The sequence below is a fragment of the Salvelinus namaycush genome, unplaced genomic scaffold, assembly GCF_016432855.1.
Source record: "Salvelinus namaycush isolate Seneca unplaced genomic scaffold, SaNama_1.0 Scaffold84, whole genome shotgun sequence".
NCBI classification, from domain to species: Eukaryota; Metazoa; Chordata; class Actinopteri; order Salmoniformes; family Salmonidae; genus Salvelinus; species Salvelinus namaycush.
The window spans coordinates 10,682-31,312 of NW_024061575.1; the positions used below are offsets into that span (position 1 = coordinate 10,682).

The 20,631-nt window shown below is 39.0% G+C and overlaps 1 protein-coding gene across 1 annotated transcript; it reads left to right on the top strand.

Moving 5' to 3' along the window:
• Nucleotides 1-11,344: 11,344 nt before the first annotated feature.
• LOC120043027 (gastrula zinc finger protein XlCGF49.1-like) lies at nt 11,345-16,560 on the top strand (the record flags this gene model as incomplete). Its single annotated transcript, XM_038987760.1, has 2 exons — nt 11,345-11,388; nt 15,363-16,560. Coding segments are annotated over 2 exons (814 nt in total), but the record flags the coding sequence as incomplete, so codon positions are not given.
• Between the last annotated feature and the right edge of the window lie 4,071 nt (nt 16,561-20,631).

The following is a 20,631-nucleotide window of genomic DNA, read 5'->3' on the forward strand; positions in this document are numbered from 1 at the left end:
ACTGCGTTACCAACTCCAGTCAGCTGATGGCGATGGGCGTCTTTCAGGCGATGCTGCCAGTTTGACGTATATCTAGTGGACGGGACGTTTCTTCAACAACAACAGCTAGTCAGTCACCTCGGTAGCTTTCTAGCAAACATAGCCGAAACATTGAAGCTCTTTAGACTGTCTCAGTGTTTTAAACAGAGTTTTGTCGTTTAGCTAGTTACTTTATTTAATGTTATATGTACATTGTTAGTAAATTGTTAGTCAGCTAGCTGGCTTGATAAGTTAGCCTAGCACTAGGCTAGTCGCTAATGCTACCTAGCTAACATCCCCGACCATGAGCTCACTAAACTACTCTCCTGCTAAAGAAGAGATCTGCTGGACGGAGAAAGAGGGTCTGTGGCTGAACATTGTCGTGAAAGAGGAGGAGGATGTTACAGTAAAACAAGAGGAAGACGCGTTCAGAGTGAAAGAGGAGGATTTTACAGAGAAACAAGAGGAAGACGCGTTCAGAGTGAAAGAGGAGGAGGATGTTACAGTGAAAGAAGATGAAGAGCAAGAGGAGGAGGGGGAGATGACTGTCACATTGAAAGAAGACGACGAGGAGGAGACAGAAGATCTGATTAAGACCAGTAAGTACTATCTTAATAACAGGATCACAACCTCTGTTAGCCCAATAATAGACGAAAGAAGCCTGACGTTACTCAATATAGTCCAAGGACCAGACATGTTCTGCTTTGAGGCGAGTTGGCTCCGAAACAGACAAATACTACAACTAAATGTGAATCGATTCTCAATTGTGGTACGGTTCCGGAAACATAAATCTCTCTACTTTCATATCACATCAAAAATAATTTCACAAATATACTTACTGCACACTTTTTTAAACCGGTTTTAACACAGTTGCAGCCGACAGCGTTTTTCAGCGACAACACCTTTGTGGCGTCCATATTCCGTTTTAGCCCAGGTATGCATCTGTCTTACATATGTTTTCCGTAAACTGAAGTTTTACATTTGAACATTATTGGGTCGTTCCACCAATTCGCTGCTTTTTTGAAAAGTGTAACTTTGTAATTTTTTTTAACATTCTGTCATATAGACCACATGTTCAACTTCATAAAAAATAAAACTAGTTTCCTATCAAGACCGTAAATAAATAAACTAAAGTAAGTGTCAAATAAAGTAGCAGGGTTTATTTAAAAAAAATATATATATTCCTTATGAGTTGACTGAAAAAACATCCTCATTCATACTCCAAGATGGCGTAGCAGTCAGGCGTCTTTAGTCTTCGTCCTGTCTTGTCGTGTATATATATTTTTATATCCTTTTAATGTTTTTTCTTCGCATATTTAAAAAAAAATATTCTTCTTAACTCCAACATACTCTCCTGCAACCCGCCTCACCCAATGTGGTATGGATCTGCTATTTTCTTTTCTTCAGAACCGGAAATTTTTCTCCATATCCCCGGATTCCTACCGCAAGCTCTGAACCTCTTCACCTGGATCATCGCAGCTAGCTAGCTGCTATCCGAGTGGCTTCTCCTGGCTAACGTTTCTGTCCCGAAGCAAGCACCAATTAGCCTGGAGCTAACCTGTGCTAGGCCCATCTCCTGGCTAGCCGAAGAGTATCAGCCACTCCTTGGGCTACAATACCTATTTTGGAAACCTACCTGGACCCCTTTTATTGCCGTTACGGAGCCCCGCCAATCCTTCGCGACTGGACTACCGAAGTAATCCGCCCAAGTTTATTTTTATTTTTTCAACTGGCTCCCCGTTCGCGACGTCCCCTGAATGCCGATCTGCTAGCCTCCTAGCCGCGGCCCGCTAGCTGTCTAGAAGCACACCGGACTGTTAGCTGGAGAAGTCCATCAGACAATTTTTTGGGGCTACTATTCCTATTTTGCTAAATGGCCTGGACCCATTTTTACTACACGGAGCCCTGCTGACCCATCACGACTGATCTGTCGACGTAATCCGCACAAGGCTTAAACTGACTTCTTCCATGGCGACGTCCCTCTAAGGCCCTTCTGCTAGCTTGCTAGCCCCGGCCCGCTAGCTGTCTGAATCACCGTGTCTCCAGCTCGCCCAGCTACTCACTGTAACCAATGTTCACTCGGCTACGCATGCCTCTCCCTAATGTCAATATGCCTTGTCCATTGCTGTTTTGGTTAGTAATTATTGCCTTATTTCACTGTAGAGCCTTTAGCCCTGCTCAATATGCCTTAGCCAACCCTTTAGTTCCACCTTCCACACATGCGGTGACCTCACCTGGTTTAAATGATGTGTGTAGAGACAATATCTCTCCCATCGTCACTCAATGCATAGGTTTACCTCCACTGTATTCACATCCTACCATACCTTTGCCTGTACATTATGCCTTGAATCTATTCTACCGTGCCCAGAAACCTGCTCCTCTTACTCTCTGTTACGAACGCACTAGACGACCTGTACTTATAGCCGTTAGCCGTACCCTTATCCTACTCCTCCTCTGTTCCTCTGGTGATGTGGAGGTTAATCCAAGCCCTGCAGTGCCTAGCTCCACTCCCATGCCTGCATAGTCTTACTATACAGGTCTGTGCCCAAACAATTTGAGCTTCTACTTTTAAAAATCCACCTTTCCAGAAACAAGTCTCTCACCATTGCCGCTTGCTATAGACCACCTTCTGCCCCCAGCTGTGCCCTGGACACCATATGTGAATTGATTGCCCCCCATCTATCTTTAGAGCTCGTGCTGTTAGGTGACCTAAACTGGGACATGCTTAACACCCCGGCCATCCTACAATCTAAGCTTGATGCCCTCAATCTCACACAAATTATCAATGAACCTACCAGGTACAACCCCAAATCCGTAAACACGGGCACCCTTATAGATATTATCCTGAGAGCAGGCCTTTCTAATCGACCTGGCCCGGGTATCCTGGAAGGATATTGACCTAATTCCGACAGTAGAGGATGCCTGGTTATTCTTTAAAAGTGCTTTCCTCACCATCTTAAATAAGCATGCCCCATTCAAAAAATGTTGAACCAGGAACAGATATAGCCCTTGGTTCACTCCAGACCTGACTGCCCTTGACCAGCACAAAAACATCCTGTGGCGTACTGCATTAGCATCGAATAGCCCCCGCGATATGCAACTTTTCAGGGAAGTTAGGAACCAATATACACAGGCAGTTAGGAAAGCAAAGGCTAGCTTTTTCAAACAGAAATTTGCATCCTGTAGCACAAACACCAAAAAGTTCTGGGACACTGTAAAGTCCATGGAGAATAAGAACACCTCCCAGCTGCCCACTGCACTGAGGCTAGGAAACACTGTCACCACCGATAAATCCATGATAATCGAGAATTTCAATAAGCATTTTTCTACGGCTGGCCATGCTTTCCACCTGGCTACCCCTACCCCGGTCAACAGCCCTGCACCCCTCCCAGCAACTTGCCCAAGCCTCCCCCATTTCTCTTTCACCCAAATCCAGATAGCTGATGTTCTGAAAGAGCTGCAAAATCTGGACCCCTACAAATCAGCCGGGCTAGATAATCTGGACCCTCTCTTTCTAAAATGATCCACCGAAATTGTTGCAACCCCTATTACTAGCCTGTTCAACCTTTCTTTCGTATCGTCTGAGATCCCCAAAGATTGGAAAGCCCTCCTCAAAGTGGGTAACGTCAGTCCTGTTAGTGAAATTAAGATTGTAACAATGACACTCCATTATATATATGGGGAAGTTATGGGTCCTACTAGAGGTACAGTGGGGCAAAAAAGTATTTAGTCAGCCACCAATTGTGCAAGTTCTCCCACTTAAAAAGATGAGAGAGGCCTGTAATTTTCATCATAGGTACACTTCAACTATGACAGACAAAATGAGAAAAAAAATTCCAGAAAATTACATTGTAGGATTTTTTATGAATTTATTTGCAAATTATGGTGGAAAATAAGTATTTGGTCACCTACAAACAAGGAAGATTTCTGGCTCTCACAGACCTGTAACTTCTTCTTTGAGGCTCCTCTGTCCTCCACTCGTTACCTGTATTAATGGCACCTGTTTGAACTTGTTATCAGTATAAAAGACACCTGTCCACAACCTCAAACAGTCACACTCCAAACTCCACTATGGCCAAGACCAAAGAGCTGTCAAAGGGCACCAGAAACAAAATTGTAGACCTGCACCAGGCTGGGAAGACTGAATCTGCAATAGGTAAGCAGCTTGGTTTGAAGAAATCAACTGTGGGAGCAATTATTAGGAAATGGAAGACATACAAGACCACTGATAATCTCCCTCGATCTGGGGCTCCACGCAAGATCTCACCCCATGGGGTCAAAATGATCACAAGAACAGTGAGCAAAAATCCCAGAACCACACGGGGTGACCTAGTGAATGACCTGCAGAGAGCTGGGACCAAAGTAACAAAGCCTACCATCAGTAACACACTACGCCGCCAGGGACTCAAATCCTGCAGTGCCAGACGTGTCCCCCTGCTTAAGCCAGTACATGTCCAGGCCCGTCTGAAGTTTGCTAGAGAGCATTTGGATGATCCAGAAGAAGATTGGGAGAATGTCATATGGTCTGATGAAACCAAAATATAACTTTTTGGTAAAAACTCAACTCGTCGTGTTTGGAGGACAAAGAATGCTGAGTTGCATCCAAAGAACACCATACCTACTGTGAAGTATGGGGGTGGAAACATCATGCTTTGGGGCTGTTTTTCTGCAAAGGGACCAGGATAACTGATCCGTGTAAAGGAAAGAATGAATGGGGCCATGTATCGTGAGATTTTGAGTGAAAACCTCCTTCCATCAGCAAGGACATTGAAGATGAAACGTGTCTGGGTCTTTCAGCATGACAATGATCCCAAACACACCGGCCGGGCAACGAAGGAGTGGCTTCGTAAGAAGCATTTCAAGGTCCTGGAGTGGCCTAGCCAGTCTCCAGATCTCAACCCCATAGAAAATCTTTGGAGGGAGTTGAAAGTCCGTGTTGCCCAGCAACAGCCCCAAAACATCACTGCTCTAGAGATCTGCATGGAGGAATGGGCCAAAATACCAGCAACAGTGTGTGAAGACTTACAGAAAACGTTTGACCTCTGTCATTGCCAACAAAGGGTATATAACAAAGTATTGAGATAAACTTTTGTTATTGACCAAATAATTATTTTCCATCATAATTTGCAAATAAATTCATAAAAAATCCTACAATGTGATTTTCTGGATTTTTATTTCTCATTTTGTCTGTCATAGTTGAAGTGTACCTATGATGAAAATTACAGGCCTCTCTCATCTTTTTAAGTGGGAGAAATTGCAAAATTGGTGGCTGACTAAATACTTTTTTTTGCCCCGCTGTATATATATATATATATATATATATATATATATATATATATATATATATATATATATATATATATCATTATTTAGACTTATTGAGGGAAAATCAAGGACTGAAGGGGGGCATGAATAAAAAAAATGGCAGAGTAATACTTTAAAAACTAACAAAACACATGTAGAGATCTGGCAGGTCTTGGTGATGGTATTCCACAGCTTCAGATGATAAGGTGTTGTTCAGCCAGGCAGTTCAGAAAGGCTGGGCAGTAGTTTAAAAGGAGGGAGCAGCGATGTCACAGAGGGAGCAGCGATGTCACAGAGGGAGCAGCGATGTCACAGAGGGAGCAGCGTCAGTCAGTTTCTCAGACCGGAGCTCTTCAACAGGCTCCTCCTCTAACATGGAGCCAGTTTTATCATGTAGAAGTTTTATTCAGGTCTCTATTACGTATTTAACTAAATAATCTGTTTGTCTTTGGCAGGAGAGAAATCAGACTCTCACTCTGACAGCGAAAAGAGTCCTTCAGGGGGACCAGACCCAGTGACACCCAAACCAGTGAGACAACACCACTGCTCCCAATGTGAAAAGAGATTTTCCCTATCATGGGACCTAAAACGGCATGAGAGGATACACACAGGAGAAAGGCCTTTCCAATGTTCCCAGTGTGGAAAGAGTTTTACTTTGTTAGGAAACCTGAGGGAGCATAAGAGAATACACTCTGGAGAGAAACCGTACAACTGTTCCCAGTGTGGAAAGAGTTTCGCCTGGTTAAGGAGCCTGAAGGAGCATGAGAGGATACACACAGGGGAAAAGCATTTCCAATGTTCCCATTGTGGAAAGCGTCTTAACCGCTTAAGGAGCCTGAAGGAGCATGAGAGGATACACACAGGGGAAAAGCCTTTTCAATGTTCTCTGTGTGGAAATAGTTTTACCTGCTTAGGGAGCCTGAAGGCACATGAGAGGATACACACAGGGGAAAAGCCTTTTCAATGTTCTCTGTGTGGAAAGCGGTTTACCCAGTTTGGGACCCTAAAAGAGCATGAGACAACACACACAAAAGAAAAGCCCTACCAATGCTCCCTGTGTGGAAAGAGTTTTATCAATTTAAGACGTCTGAATAAGCATGCAATAATACATACACAGGAGGAGAAGACATACCACTGCTCTCAGTGTGGAAAGACATTTTCCCAGTCAGAGGACCTGAAATCACATGAGAGAATAGAGAGGCTGTGTTCTGACTTATGTTTTTGACCTGAGAATTTAGGTTTTTGTTTCTGCCAAATGAAATCATATAGTTTATCTGAAATAATTAACAAAATAGACCTACTTTTGTTTTAGTTTCCATCTGGAGATGATAAATACTATACAATGTGTTTGATTATGAACTTTAATCCATTGCATACAAGTATAAACCCTCTAATATTGTTCATTATATATTTGGGATATTGCTAAATGTTAATTACTATGTAGATGAATGGAGTTTTGGATTTCTTGATTCTAACCTTAAACCTCTTGGATTTGATCTGGCTTTCGCTAAATGAATTTGAATACATGATTTAGATATTGAATAGATTAATAGAATGTGCATTTCTTGAATTTAGTTGTTTTGTTTCATTGAGTTAATTTGTGTATTAGTCGTCGAGCTAAAGGACTATGAAAATGTGGTGGTGTTTTTATAATAACATTGATAAGTTGTTAACATGAAAAACATGAATGTTCCCATCAATGTTATTCCACTATAGAGCTAGTTGTTTATTTTGATATTATCTGTTGACTGAATGAATCAGAATTTGCATTGAATACAGTTGTGTAGTAGATGTGAAGTTTATTTTAAATTCTCACTAATCGATCAACAAAAACTTGTCTTTGTCAGTCTCAATATAATATTAAACTAGAATATAATAGAATAAGGCTCCATGGTAGCTAATACATTAGAGTAGAATAAGGCTCCATGGTAGCTAATACATTAGAATCTAATAAGGCTCCATGGTAGCTAATACATTAGAATCTAATAAGGCTCCATGGTAGCTAATACATTATAATAGAATAAGGCTCCATGGTAGCTAATACATTAGAATCTAATAAGGCTCCATGGTAGATAATACATTAGAATAGAATAAGGCTCCATGGTAGCTAATACATTATAATAGAATAAGGCTCCATGGTAGCTAATACATTATAATAGAATAAGGCACCATGGTAGCTAATACATTAGAATAGAATAAGGCTCCATGGTAGCTAATACATTAGAATAGAATAAGGCTCCATGGTAGCTAATACATTATAATAGAATAAGGCACCATGGTAGCTAATACATTATAATAGAATAAGGCTCCATGGTAGCTAATACATTAGAATAGAATAAGGCTCCATGGTAGCTAATACATTAGAATATAATAAGGCTCCATGGTAGCTAATACATTATAATAGAATAAGTCACCATGATAGCTAATACATTATAATAGAATAAGGCTCCATGGTAGCTAATACATTATAATAGAATAAGGCTCCATGGTAGCTAATACATTAGAATATAATAAGGCTCCATGGTAGCTAATACATTATAATAGAATAAGGCTCAATGGAAGCTAATACATTACAATAGAATAAGGCTCAATGGTAGCTAATACATTAGAATAGAATAAGGCTCAATGGTAGCTGATACATTAGAGTAGAATAAGGCTCCATGGTAGCTAATACATTATAATAAGGCACCATGGTAGCTAATACATTATAGTAGAATAAGGCTCCGTGGTAGCTAATACATTATAATAGAATAAGGCGCCGTGGTAGCTAATACATTAGAATAGAATAAGGCTCCATGGTAGCTAATACATTATAACATAATAAGGCTCCATGGTAGCTAATACATTAGAATAGAATAAGGCTCCATAGTAGCTAATACATTAGAATAAGGCTCCATGGTAGATAATACATCATAATATAATTAGACTCCATGGTAGCTAATACATTAGAATAGAATAAGGCTCCATGGTAGCTAATACATTAGAGTAGAATAAGGCACCATGGTAGCTAATACATTAGAATAGAATAAGGCTCAATGGTAGCTAATACATTAGAATATAATAAGGCTCCATGGTAGCTAATACATTATAATAGAATAAGGCACCATGGTAGCTAATACATTAGAATAGAATAAGGCTCAATGGTAGCTAATACATTATAATAGAATAAGGCTCCATGGTAGCTAATACATTATAATAGAATAAGGCACCATGATAGCTAATACATTATAATAGAATAAGGCTCCATGGTAGCTAATACATTATAATAGAATAAGGCTCCATGGTAGCTAATACATTAGAATAGAATAAGGCTCCATAGTAGCTAATACATTAGAATAAGGCTCCATGGTAGATAATACATCATAATATAATAAGGCTCCATGGTAGCTAATACATTAGAATAGAATAAGGCTCCATGGTATCTAATACATTAGAGTAGAATAAGGCACCATGGTAGCTAATACATTAGAATAGAATAAGGCTCAATGGTAGCTAATAAATTAGAATATAATAAGGCTCCATGGTAGCTAATACATTATAATAGAATAAGGCACCATGGTAGCTAATACATTAGAATAGAATAAGGCTCAATGGTAGCTAATACATTATAATAAAATAAGGCTCCATGGTAGCTAATACATTATAATAGAATAAGGCACCATGATAGCTAATACATTATAATAGAATAAGGCTCCATGGTAGCTAATACATTATAATAGAATAAGGCTCCATGGTAGCTAATACATTAGAATATAATAAGGCTCCATGGTAGCTAATACATTATAATAGAATAAGGCTCAATGGTAGCTAATACATTAGAATAGAATAAGGCTCAATGGTAGCTAATACATTAGAATAGAATAAGGCTCCATGGTAGCTAATACATTATAATAGAATAAGGCACCATGGTAGCTAATACATTATAGTAGAATAACGCTCCGTGGTAGCTAATACATTATAATAGAATAAGGCGCCGTGGTAGCTAATACATTAGAATAGAATAAGGCTCCATGGTAGCTAATACATTAGAATAGAATAAGGCTCCATAGTAGCTAATACATTAGAATAAGGCTCCATGGTAGATAATACATCATGAATATAATAAGGCTCCATGGTAGCTAATACATTAGAATAGAATAAGGCTCCATGGTAGCTAATACATTAGAATATAATAAGGCTCCATGGTAGCTAATACATTAGAATATAATAAGGCTCCATGGTAGCTAATACATTATAATAGAATAAGGCTCCATGGTAGCTAATACATTATAATAGAATAAGGCTCCATTGTAGCTAATACATTATAATAGAATAAGACTCCATGGTAGCTAATACATTAGAATAGTATAAGGCTCAATGGTAGCTAATACATTATAATAGAATAAGGCTCCATGGTAGCTAATACATTATAATAGAATAAGGCTCCATGGTAGCTAATACATTATAATATAATAAGTTACCATAAATGTATCCTATACTGACTATTCTATTCTTCCATTAGGTCTAATACATGTATCCTATACTGACTAGTCTATTTATCCATTAGGTCTAATACATGTATCCTATACTGACTAGTCTATTTATCCATTAGGTCTAATACATGTTTCCTATACTGACTAGTCTATTTATCCATTAGGTCTAATACATGTATCCTATACTGACTAGTCTATTTATCCATTAGGTCTAATACATGTATCCTATACTGACTAGTCTATTTATCCATTAGGTCTAATACATGTATCCTATACTGACTAGTCTATTTATCCATTAGGTCTAATACATGTATCCGCGCATATTGATTTTGTCCATCTTCACCAGCCACAGTGGAGAAGGTGAAAAGCTTCAAGTTCCTTGGCGTACACATCCCTGACAATCTGAAAATGATCCATCCATTCAGACAGTGTGGTGAAGAAGGAGAAACAGTGCCTCTTCAACCTCAGGAGGCTGAAGAAATTTGGCTTGGCCCCAAAGACCATCACAAACTTATGCCATTGAGAGATTCCTGTCAGGCTGTATCACCGCCTGGTACAGCAACTGCACCAAACATCTTCTATCTCAAGGCCATCAGACTGTTAAATAGCCATCACTAGCCGGCCTCCACCCAGTACCCTGCCCTGAACTTAGTCACTGTCGCTAACTGGCTACCTTCCGGTACACAACCCTGCACCTTCAAGGCTGCTGTACTATGTACATAGACATGGAATCACTGGTCACTTTAATAATGTTTACATACTGTTTTACACACTTCATATGTATATACAGTTAGCTTTGTTTTCCTCGAGCTATTCTCCAGTTTGCTCCCAGCCGCTTTCATAGACCGTAGATCACTGTTAAACGAGGCAGCAGAGCGTTTGCTTGACTGAATTAATACGACATCGCCTTAAATGCTCGCAGATATGTAGCAGATGAAAAGTATGTTTTAAATTAAATAAAATGCACTTTTCTCTCAACTGCGTTACCAACTCCAGTCAGCAGATGGCGATGGGCGTCTTTCAGGCGATGCTGCCAGTTTGACGTATATCTAGTGGACGGGACGTTTCTTCAACAACAACAGCTAGTCAGTCACCTCGGTAGCTTTCTAGCAAACATAGCCGAAACATTGAAGCTCTTTAGACTGTCTCAGTGTTTTAAACAGAGTTTTGTCGTTTAGCTAGTTACTTTATTTAATGTTATATGTACATTGTTAGTAAATTGTTAGTCAGCTAGCTGGCTTGATAAGTTAGCCTAGCACTAGGCTAGTCGCTAATGCTACCTAGCTAACATCCCCGACCATGAGCTCACTAAACTACTCTCCTGCTAAAGAAGAGATCTGCTGGACGGAGAAAGAGGGTCTGTGGCTGAACATTGTCGTGAAAGAGGAGGAGGATGTTACAGTAAAACAAGAGGAAGACGCGTTCAGAGTGAAAGAGGAGGATTTTACAGAGAAACAAGAGGAAGACGCGTTCAGAGTGAAAGAGGAGGAGGATGTTACAGTGAAAGAAGATGAAGAGCAAGAGGAGGAGGGGGAGATGACTGTCACATTGAAAGAAGACGACGAGGAGGAGACAGAAGATCTGATTAAGACCAGTAAGTACTATCTTAATAACAGGATCACAACCTCTGTTAGCCCAATAATAGACGAAAGAAGCCTGACGTTACTCAATATAGTCCAAGGACCAGACATGTTCTGCTTTGAGGCGAGTTGGCTCCAAAACAGACAAATACTACATCTAAATGTGAATCGATTCTCAATTGTGGTACGGTTCCGGAAACATAAATCTCTCTACTTTCATATCACATCAAAAATAATTTCACAAATATACTTACTGCACACTTTTTTAAACCGGTTTTAACACAGTTGCAGCCGACAGCGTTTTTCAGCGACAACACCTTTGTGGCGTCCATATTCCGTTTTAGCCCAGGTATGCATCTGTCTTACATATGTTTTCCGTAAACTGAAGTTTTACATTTGAACATGTTGTTCTGTACTGTAGGAATTGTTTAAGCTACACTGTAAAATATGTGTACCACCCAAGAGTGGGCCACCAACTAAATGCATGAATCAAATGCCTTCCATTGATTGTAATACTGTTGTCCTCAATATCTATTATTGGGTCGTTCCACCAATTCGCTGCCTTTTTGAGAAGTGTAACTTGGTAATTTTAACATTCTGTCATAAAGACCCACATGTTCAACTTCATAAAAAATATAACTAGTTTTCCTATCATGACCGTAAATAAATAAACTAAAGTAAGTGTCAAATAAAGTAGCAGGGTTTATTTAAAATATATATTCCTTATGAGTTGACTGAAAAATCCTCATTTACAACAATGAACTGGGGAAAGTTTACCGTAACAGGGTTGACAATTTCTTCTTAAATCACCATAAATCCCCCCGTGACAGGGGGGAATGCAAGCTGTTGTGTAACAAAAACACATCACATTTTTGTAAAAAAAAAAGTAAAAGTCAGTTAAGAACAAATTATTATTTTCAAGGACGGCCTAGGAACAGTGGGTTAACTAACTTGTTATCAGACAGATTTTTACCTTGTCGGCTCGGTGATTCGATCTTGCAACCTTTCGGTTACTAGTCCAACACTGCCAACCTGCCGTTGACCTTAAGATGAGGGACAAATGTAAATGACTCACATGAAATAAATCATCATCATCATCAAAAATGACTGTCAAAGAAACAAAATAACTTGGGCTTTACATTTATGGTGAAATGTACAGCATTTTGGGGGGGATTAAGTGGGTTAAAATGATCCTGGAAGTGATACATGTTTGACGGAGGGACATGTCAAAATGCTGACTTTGGTCACTCTAGCAAGCTTTTTATTCATATAAAAAAAAAAATATTGAATTCTCCATGTAGTCTATATTAAAAGGGCACTTCATTTAATATAACAGGCTTTTCAGAATTCAAAATTGGTGCACAATTTCTACTTAAAATATCAAAGGGAAGCAAAAGGCAGTCCTTTGGTGGAAGCACCCTTTTGGTGGAAGCACCCAACAGGCCGTTTCCATGAAAGGAAGACTTGAAGCTCTACATGATCTTTGTTATTAAAGCCACCAAGTCTTTTTAACACCAGAACCACCGGGCCTCAAGGGGACCCCTCCTTCAAGTTAATGGGCAGACATTCTGTTAGTGAGCATTTCTCCTTTTACCAAGATAATCCATCCAGGTGTGGCATATCAACATGATTATTAAACGGCATGATCATTACGCAGGTGCACCTTGTGCTGGGGGACAATAAAAGGCCACTCTTTAAAATGTGCAGCGATGAAACTGGATTTTGCACAACTGAAGAATTTCTGCGCAATCTGTCAGAAACGGTCTCGGGGAAGCTCATCTGGGTGCACGTCGTCCTCACCAGGGTCTTCTTGACTGCAGTTTGGCGTCGTAACCGACTTCAGTGACTTGCGTAGTTAAATAAAATAAATAAAGTGGGCAAATGCTCAATGGCCACTGGCATGCTGGTTAAGTGTGCTCTTCATGGATGAATCCTGGTTCCAACTGTACTGGACAGATGGAAGACCGCATGTATGGCGTCGTGTGGGTGAGAGGTTTGCTGATGTCAACATTGTGAACAGAGTGCCCCATGGGGTTATGGTATGGGCAGGCATAAGCTACAGACGACGAACACAATTGCATTTTATCGATTGCAATTTCAATGCACAGAGATAATGTGACAAGATCCTGAGGCCCATTGTTGTGCCTTTCATCCGCTGCCATCACCTCATGTTTCAGCAAGATAATGCCCCATGTCTCAAGGATCTGGACACAATTCCTGGAAGCTGAACATGTCCCGGTTCTTCCATGGCCTGCAGACTCACCAGACATGTCACCCTTTGAGCATGTTTGGGATGCTCTGGATCAACGTGTACGACAGCGTGTTCCAGTTCCCACCAATATCCAGCATCTTTACACAGCAATTGAAGAGCAGTGGGACAACCTTCCACAGGCCACAATCAACAGCCTGATCAACTCAATGTGAAGGAGATGTCACGCTGCATGAGGCAAATGGTGGTCACACCAGATACTGACTGGTTTTCTGAACCTTTCCCCCCCATGTTCAATCCATTTTTATAGGTGGAGGGCCTTTCCCCCCCATGTTAAATCCATTTTTATAGATGGAGGGCCTTTCCCCCCATATTCAACCCATTTTTATTGGTGGAGGGCCTTTCCCCCCCATGTTCAAACCATTTTTATTGGTGGAGGGCCTTTCCCCCCCATGTTCAATCCATTTTTATTGGTGGAGGGCCTTTCCCTCCATGTTCAATACATTTTTATTGGTGGAGGGCCTTTCCCCCCATGTTCAATCCATTTTTATTGGTGGAGGGCCTTTCCCCCCATGTTCAATCCATTTTTATTGGTGGAGGCCCTTTCCCCCCCATGTTCAATCCATTTTTATTGGTGGAGGGCCTTTCCCCCCCATGTTCAATCCATTTTTATTGATGGAGGGCCTTTTCCCCCCCATGTTCAAACCATTTTTATAGGTGGAGGGCCTTTCCCCCCCATGTTCAATCCATTTTTATTGGTGGAGGGCCTTTCCCCCCATGTTCAAACCATTTTATAGGTGGAGGGCCTCCCCAAGAATAATCATCAGAGATGTCTTGATTCATTTCTTCCCCGCCATCTGAGTAGTTTTCGTTCAGATTGTGTAAATTAGTCACCACACTCATTGTGGACTCCAAGTAGACCAGAGTAGACTGATAGGACTGCTGTTCTTCATTCACAATTGGTGATGACATAATTCTGCATAGTTCTCTTCCCCTCGCTCATCAACTCACCCGTTCTCCCCCACGATGCTTTACTTCATTAATTTAATCCGTTGTTCTACGTCTGAATAGAGGTTAGGTTCAGTTTGGAAGAAATTATTGGGGCTGATTGTCAGCTAGTCACGTCCCTTGAACCTGTCAGGAGAAGGAGAGGAGCTATTGATTACCACCAGTAAGTACTATCTGAATAACAGGAGCCTTTGTTAGTCCAATAATGGAGGAAACGGCCCTTTAACCTGTCAGGAGAAGGAGAGGAGCTATTGTCGGGAAACGGACGGGCGGGGGGGAACCATTCAATAAAATGACATGCCCTCCTCAAAGTGGGTAACGCCAGTTCTGTAGGTGAAATTAAGATTGTAACAATGACAGTCCATTATACTTGTTCTCCCCACTGTATATATATCATTATTTAGACTTATTGAGGGAAAATCAAGGACTGAAGGGGGGCATGAATAAAAAAAATGGCAGAGTAATACTTTAAAAATGAACAAAATACATGTAGAGATCTGGCAGGTCTAGGTGAATGGTATTCCACAGCTTCAGATGATAAGGTGTTGTTCAGCCAGGCAGTTCAGAAAGGCTGGGCAGTAGTTTAAAAGGAGGGAGCAGCGATGTCACAGAGGGAGCAGCAATGTCACAGAGGGAGCGGCGTCAGTCAGTTACTCAGACCGGAGCTCTTCACCAGGCTCCTCCTCTAACATGGAGCCAGTTTTATCATGTAGAAGTTTTATTCAGGTCTCTATTACGTATTTAACTAAATAATCTGTTTGTCTTTGGCAGGAGAGAAATCAGACTCTCACTCTGACAGCGAAAAGAGTCCTTCAGGGGGACCAGACCCAGTGACACCCAAACCAGCGAGACGACACCACTGCTCCCAATGTGAAAAGAGATTTTCCCTATCATGGGACCTAAAACGGCATGAGAGGATACACACAGGAGAAAGGCCTTTCCAATGTTCCCAGTGTGGAAAGAGTTTTACTTTGTTAGGAAACCTGAGGGAGCATAAGAGAATACACTCTGGAGAGAAACCGTACAACTGTTCCCAGTGTGGAAAGAGTTTCGCCTGGTTAAGGAGCCTGAAGGAGCATGAGAGGATACACACAGGGGAAAAGCATTTCCAATGTTCCCATTGTGGAAAGCGTCTTAACCGCTTAAGGAGCCTGAAGGAGCATGAGAGGATACACACAGGGGAAAAGCCTTTCCAATGTTCCCAGTGTGGAAATAGTTTTACCTGCTTAGGGAGCCTGAAGGCACATGAAAGGATACACACAAGGGAAAAGCCTTTTCAATGTTCTCTGTGTGGAAAGCGGTTTACCCAGTTTGGGACCCTAAAAGAGCATGAGACAACACACACAAAAGAAAAGCCCTACCAATGCTCCCTGTGTGGAAAGAGTTTTATCAATTTAAGACGTCTGAATAAGCATGCAATAATACATACACAGGAGGAGAAGACATACCGCTGCTCTCATTGTGGAAAGACATTTTCCCGGTCAGAGGACCTGAAATCACATGAGAGAATAGAGAGGCTGTGTTCCGACTTATGTTTTTGACCTGAGAATTTAGGTTTTTGTTTCTGCCAAATGAAATCATTAACAAACTAGACCTACTTTTGTTTTAGTTTTCATCTGGAGATGATAAATACTATACAATGTGTTTGATTATGAACTTTAATCCATTGCATACAAGTATAAACCCTCTAATATTGTTCATTATATATTTGGGATATTGCTAAATGTTAATTACTTTATAGATGAATGGAGTTTTGGATTTCTTGATTCTAATCTTAAACCTCTTGAATTTGATTTGATCTGGCTTTCACTAAATGAATTTGAATACATGATTTAGATATTGAATAGATTAATAGAATGTGCATTTCTTGAATTTAGTTGTTTTGTTTCATTGAGTTAATTTGTGTATTAGTCGTCAAGCTAAAGGACTATGAAAATGTGATGCTGTTTTTATAATAAAGTTGTTGACATGAAAAACATTAGTGTTCCCATCAATGTTATTCCACTATGTAGAAGCTGTATAGAGCTAGGTGTTTATTTTGATATTATCTGTTGACTGAATGAATCAGAATTTGCATTGAATACAGATGTGTAGTAGATGTGAAGTTTATTTTAAATTCTCACTAATCGATCAGCAAAAACGTGTCTTTGTCAGTCTCAATATAATATTAAACTTTTGAAAGAAATGAAAAATAAAAAGTAGAATAAGGCTCCATGGTAGCTAATACATTATAATAGAATAAGGCGCCATGGTAGCTAATACATTATAATAGAATAAGGCTCCATGGTAGCTAATACATTAGAATAAGGCTCCATGGTAGCTAATACATTAGAATAAGGCTCCATGGTAGCTAATACATTATAATAGAATAAGGCGCCATGGTAGCTAATACATTAGAATAGAATAAGGCTCCATGGTAGCTAATACATTAGAATAAGGCTCCATGGTAGCTAATACATTAGAATAAGGCTCCATGGTAGCTAATACATTATAATAGAATAAGGCACCATGGTAGCTAATACATTAGAATAGAATAAGGCTCCATGGTAGCTAATACATTAGAATAGAATAAGGCTCCATGGTAGCTAATACATTATAATAGAATAAGGCTCCATGGTAGCTAATACATTAGAATAGAATAAGGCTCCATGGTAGCTAATACATTATAGTAGAATAAGGCTCCATGGTAGCTAATACATTAGAGTAGAATAAGGCTCCATGGTAGCTAATACATTATAATAGAATAAGGCTCCATGGTAGCTAATACATTAGAATAGAATAAGGCGCCATGGTAGCTAATACATTATAATAGAATAAGGCTCCATGGTAGCTGATACATTAGAATAAGGTGCCATGGTAGCTAATACATTATAATAGAATAAGGCTCCATGGTAGCTGATACATTAGAATAAGGTGCCATGGTAGCTAATACATTATAGTAGAATAAGGCTCCATGGTAGCTAATACATTATAATAGAATAAGGCTCCATGGTAGCGAATATATTATAATAGAATAAGGCTCCATGGTAGCTAATACATTAGAGTAGAATAAGGCACCATGGTAGCTAATATATTATAATAGAATAAGGCTCCATGGTAGCGAATATATTATAATAGAATAAGGCTCCATGGTAGCTAATACATTATAATAGAATAAGGCTCCATGGTAGCTAATACATTATAATAGAATAAGGCTCCATGGTAGCTAATACATTATAATAGAATAAGACACCATGGTAGCTAATAGATTAGAGTAGAATAAGGCACCATGGTAGCTAATACATTATAATAGAATAAGGCGCCATGGTAGCTAATACATTAGAATAGAATAAGGCTCCATGGTAGCTAATACATTAGAATAAGGCTCCATGGTAGCTAATACATTAGAATAAGGCTCCATGGTAGCTAATACATTATAATAGAATAAGGCTCCATGGTAGCTAATACATTAGAATAGAATAAGGCTCCACGGTAGCTAATACATTAGAATAGAATAAGGCTCCATGGTAGCTAATACATTATAATAGAATAAGGCTCCATGGTAGCTAATACATTAGAATAGAATAAGGCTCCATGGTAGCTAATACATTATAGTAGAATAAGGCTCCATGGTAGCTAATACATTAGAGTAGAATAAGGCTCCATGGTAGCTGATACATTAGAATAAGGTGCCATGGTAGCTAATACATTATAATAGAATAAGGCTCCATGGTAGCTGATACATTAGAATAAGGTGCCATGGTAGCTAATACATTATAGTAGAATAAGGCTCCATGGTAGCTAATACATTAGAGTAGAATAAGGCTCCATGGTAGCTAATACATTATAATAGAATAAGGCACCATATTAGCTAATACATTATAATATAATAAGGCACCATGGTAGCTAATACATTAGAGTAGAATAAGGCACCATGGTAGCTAATATATTATAATAGAATAAGGCTCCATGGTAGCTAATATATTATAATAGAATAAGGCTCCATGGTAGCTAATACATTATAATAGAATAAGGCTCCATGGTAGCTAATACATTATAATAGAATAAGGCTCCATGGTAGCTAATACATTATAATAGAATAAGACACCATGGTAGCTAATAGATTAGAGTAGAATAAGGCACCATGGTAGCTAATACATTATAATAGAATAAGGCTCCATGGTAGCTAATACATTATAATAGAATAAGGCTCCATGGTAGCTAATACATTATAATATAATAAGGCTCCATGGTAGCTAATACATTATAATAGAATAAGGCTCAATGGTAGCTAATACATTAGAGTAGAATAAGGCTCCATGGTAGCTAATACATTATAATAGAATAAGGCTCCATGGTAGCTAATACATTAGAATAGAATAAGGCGCCATGGTAGCTAATACATTATAATAGAATAAGGCTCCATGGTAGCTGATACATTAGAATAAGGTGCCATGGTAGCTAATACATTATAATAGAATAAGGCTCCATGGTAGCTGATACATTAGAATAAGGTGCCATGGTAGCTAATACATTATAGTAGAATAAGGCTCCATGGTAGCTAATACATTATAATAGAATAAGGCTCCATGGTAGCGAATATATTATAATAGAATAAGGCTCCATGGTAGCTAATACATTAGAGTAGAATAAGGCACCATGGTAGCTAATATATTATAATAGAATAAGGCTCCATGGTAGCGAATATATTATAATAGAATAAGGCTCCATGGTAGCTAATACATTATAATAGAATAAGGCTCCATGGTAGCTAATACATTATAATAGAATAAGGCTCCATGGTAGCTAATACATTATAATAGAATAAGACACCATGGTAGCTAATAGATTAGAGTAGAATAAGGCACCATGGTAGCTAATACATTATAATAGAATAAGGCGCCATGGTAGCTAATACATTAGAATAGAATAAGGCTCCATGGTAGCTAATACATTAGAATAAGGCTCCATGGTAGCTAATACATTAGAATAAGGCTCCATGGTAGCTAATACATTATAATAGAATAAGGCGCCATGGTAGCTAATACATTAGAATAGAATAAGGCTCCATGGTAGCTAATACATTAGAATAGAATAAGGCTCCATGGTAGCTAATACATTATAATAGAATAAGGCTCCATGGTAGCTAATACATTAGAATAGAATAAGGCTCCATGGTAGCTAATACATTATAGTAGAATAAGGCTCCATGGTAGCTAATACATTAGAGTAGAATAAGGCTCCATGGTAGCTGATACATTAGAATAAGGTGCCATGGTAGCTAATACATTATAATAGAATAAGGCTCCATGGTAGCTGATACATTAGAATAAGGTGCCATGGTAGCTAATACATTATAGTAGAAAAAGGCTCCATGGTAGCTAATACATTAGAGTAGAATAAGGCTCCATGGTAGCTAATACATTATAATAGAATAAGGCACCATATTAGCTAATACATTATAATATAATAAGGCACCATGGTAGCTAATACATTAGAGTAGAATAAGGCACCATGGTAGCTAATATATTATAATAGAATAAGGCTCCATGGTAGCTAATATATTATAATAGAATAAGGCTCCATGGTAGCTAATACATTATAATAGAATAAGGCTCCATGGTAGCTAATACATTATAATAGAATAAGGCTCCATGGTAGCTAATACATTATAATAGAATAAGACACCATGGTAGCTAATAGATTAGAGTAGAATAAGGCACCATGGTAGCTAATACATTATAATAGAATAAGGCTCCATGGTAGCTAATACATTGTAATATAATAAGGCTCAATGGTAGCTAATACATTATAATAGAATAAGGCTCCATGGTAGCTAATACATTATAATAGAATAAGACACCATGGTAGCTAATAGATTAGAGTAGAATAAGGCACCATGGTAGCTAATACATTATAGTAGAATAAGGCTCCATGGTAGCTAATACATTATAATAGAATAAGGCTCCATGGTAGCGAATATATTATAATAGAATAAGGCTCCATGGTAGCTAATACATTAGAGTAGAATAAGGCACCATGGTAGCTAATATATTATAAT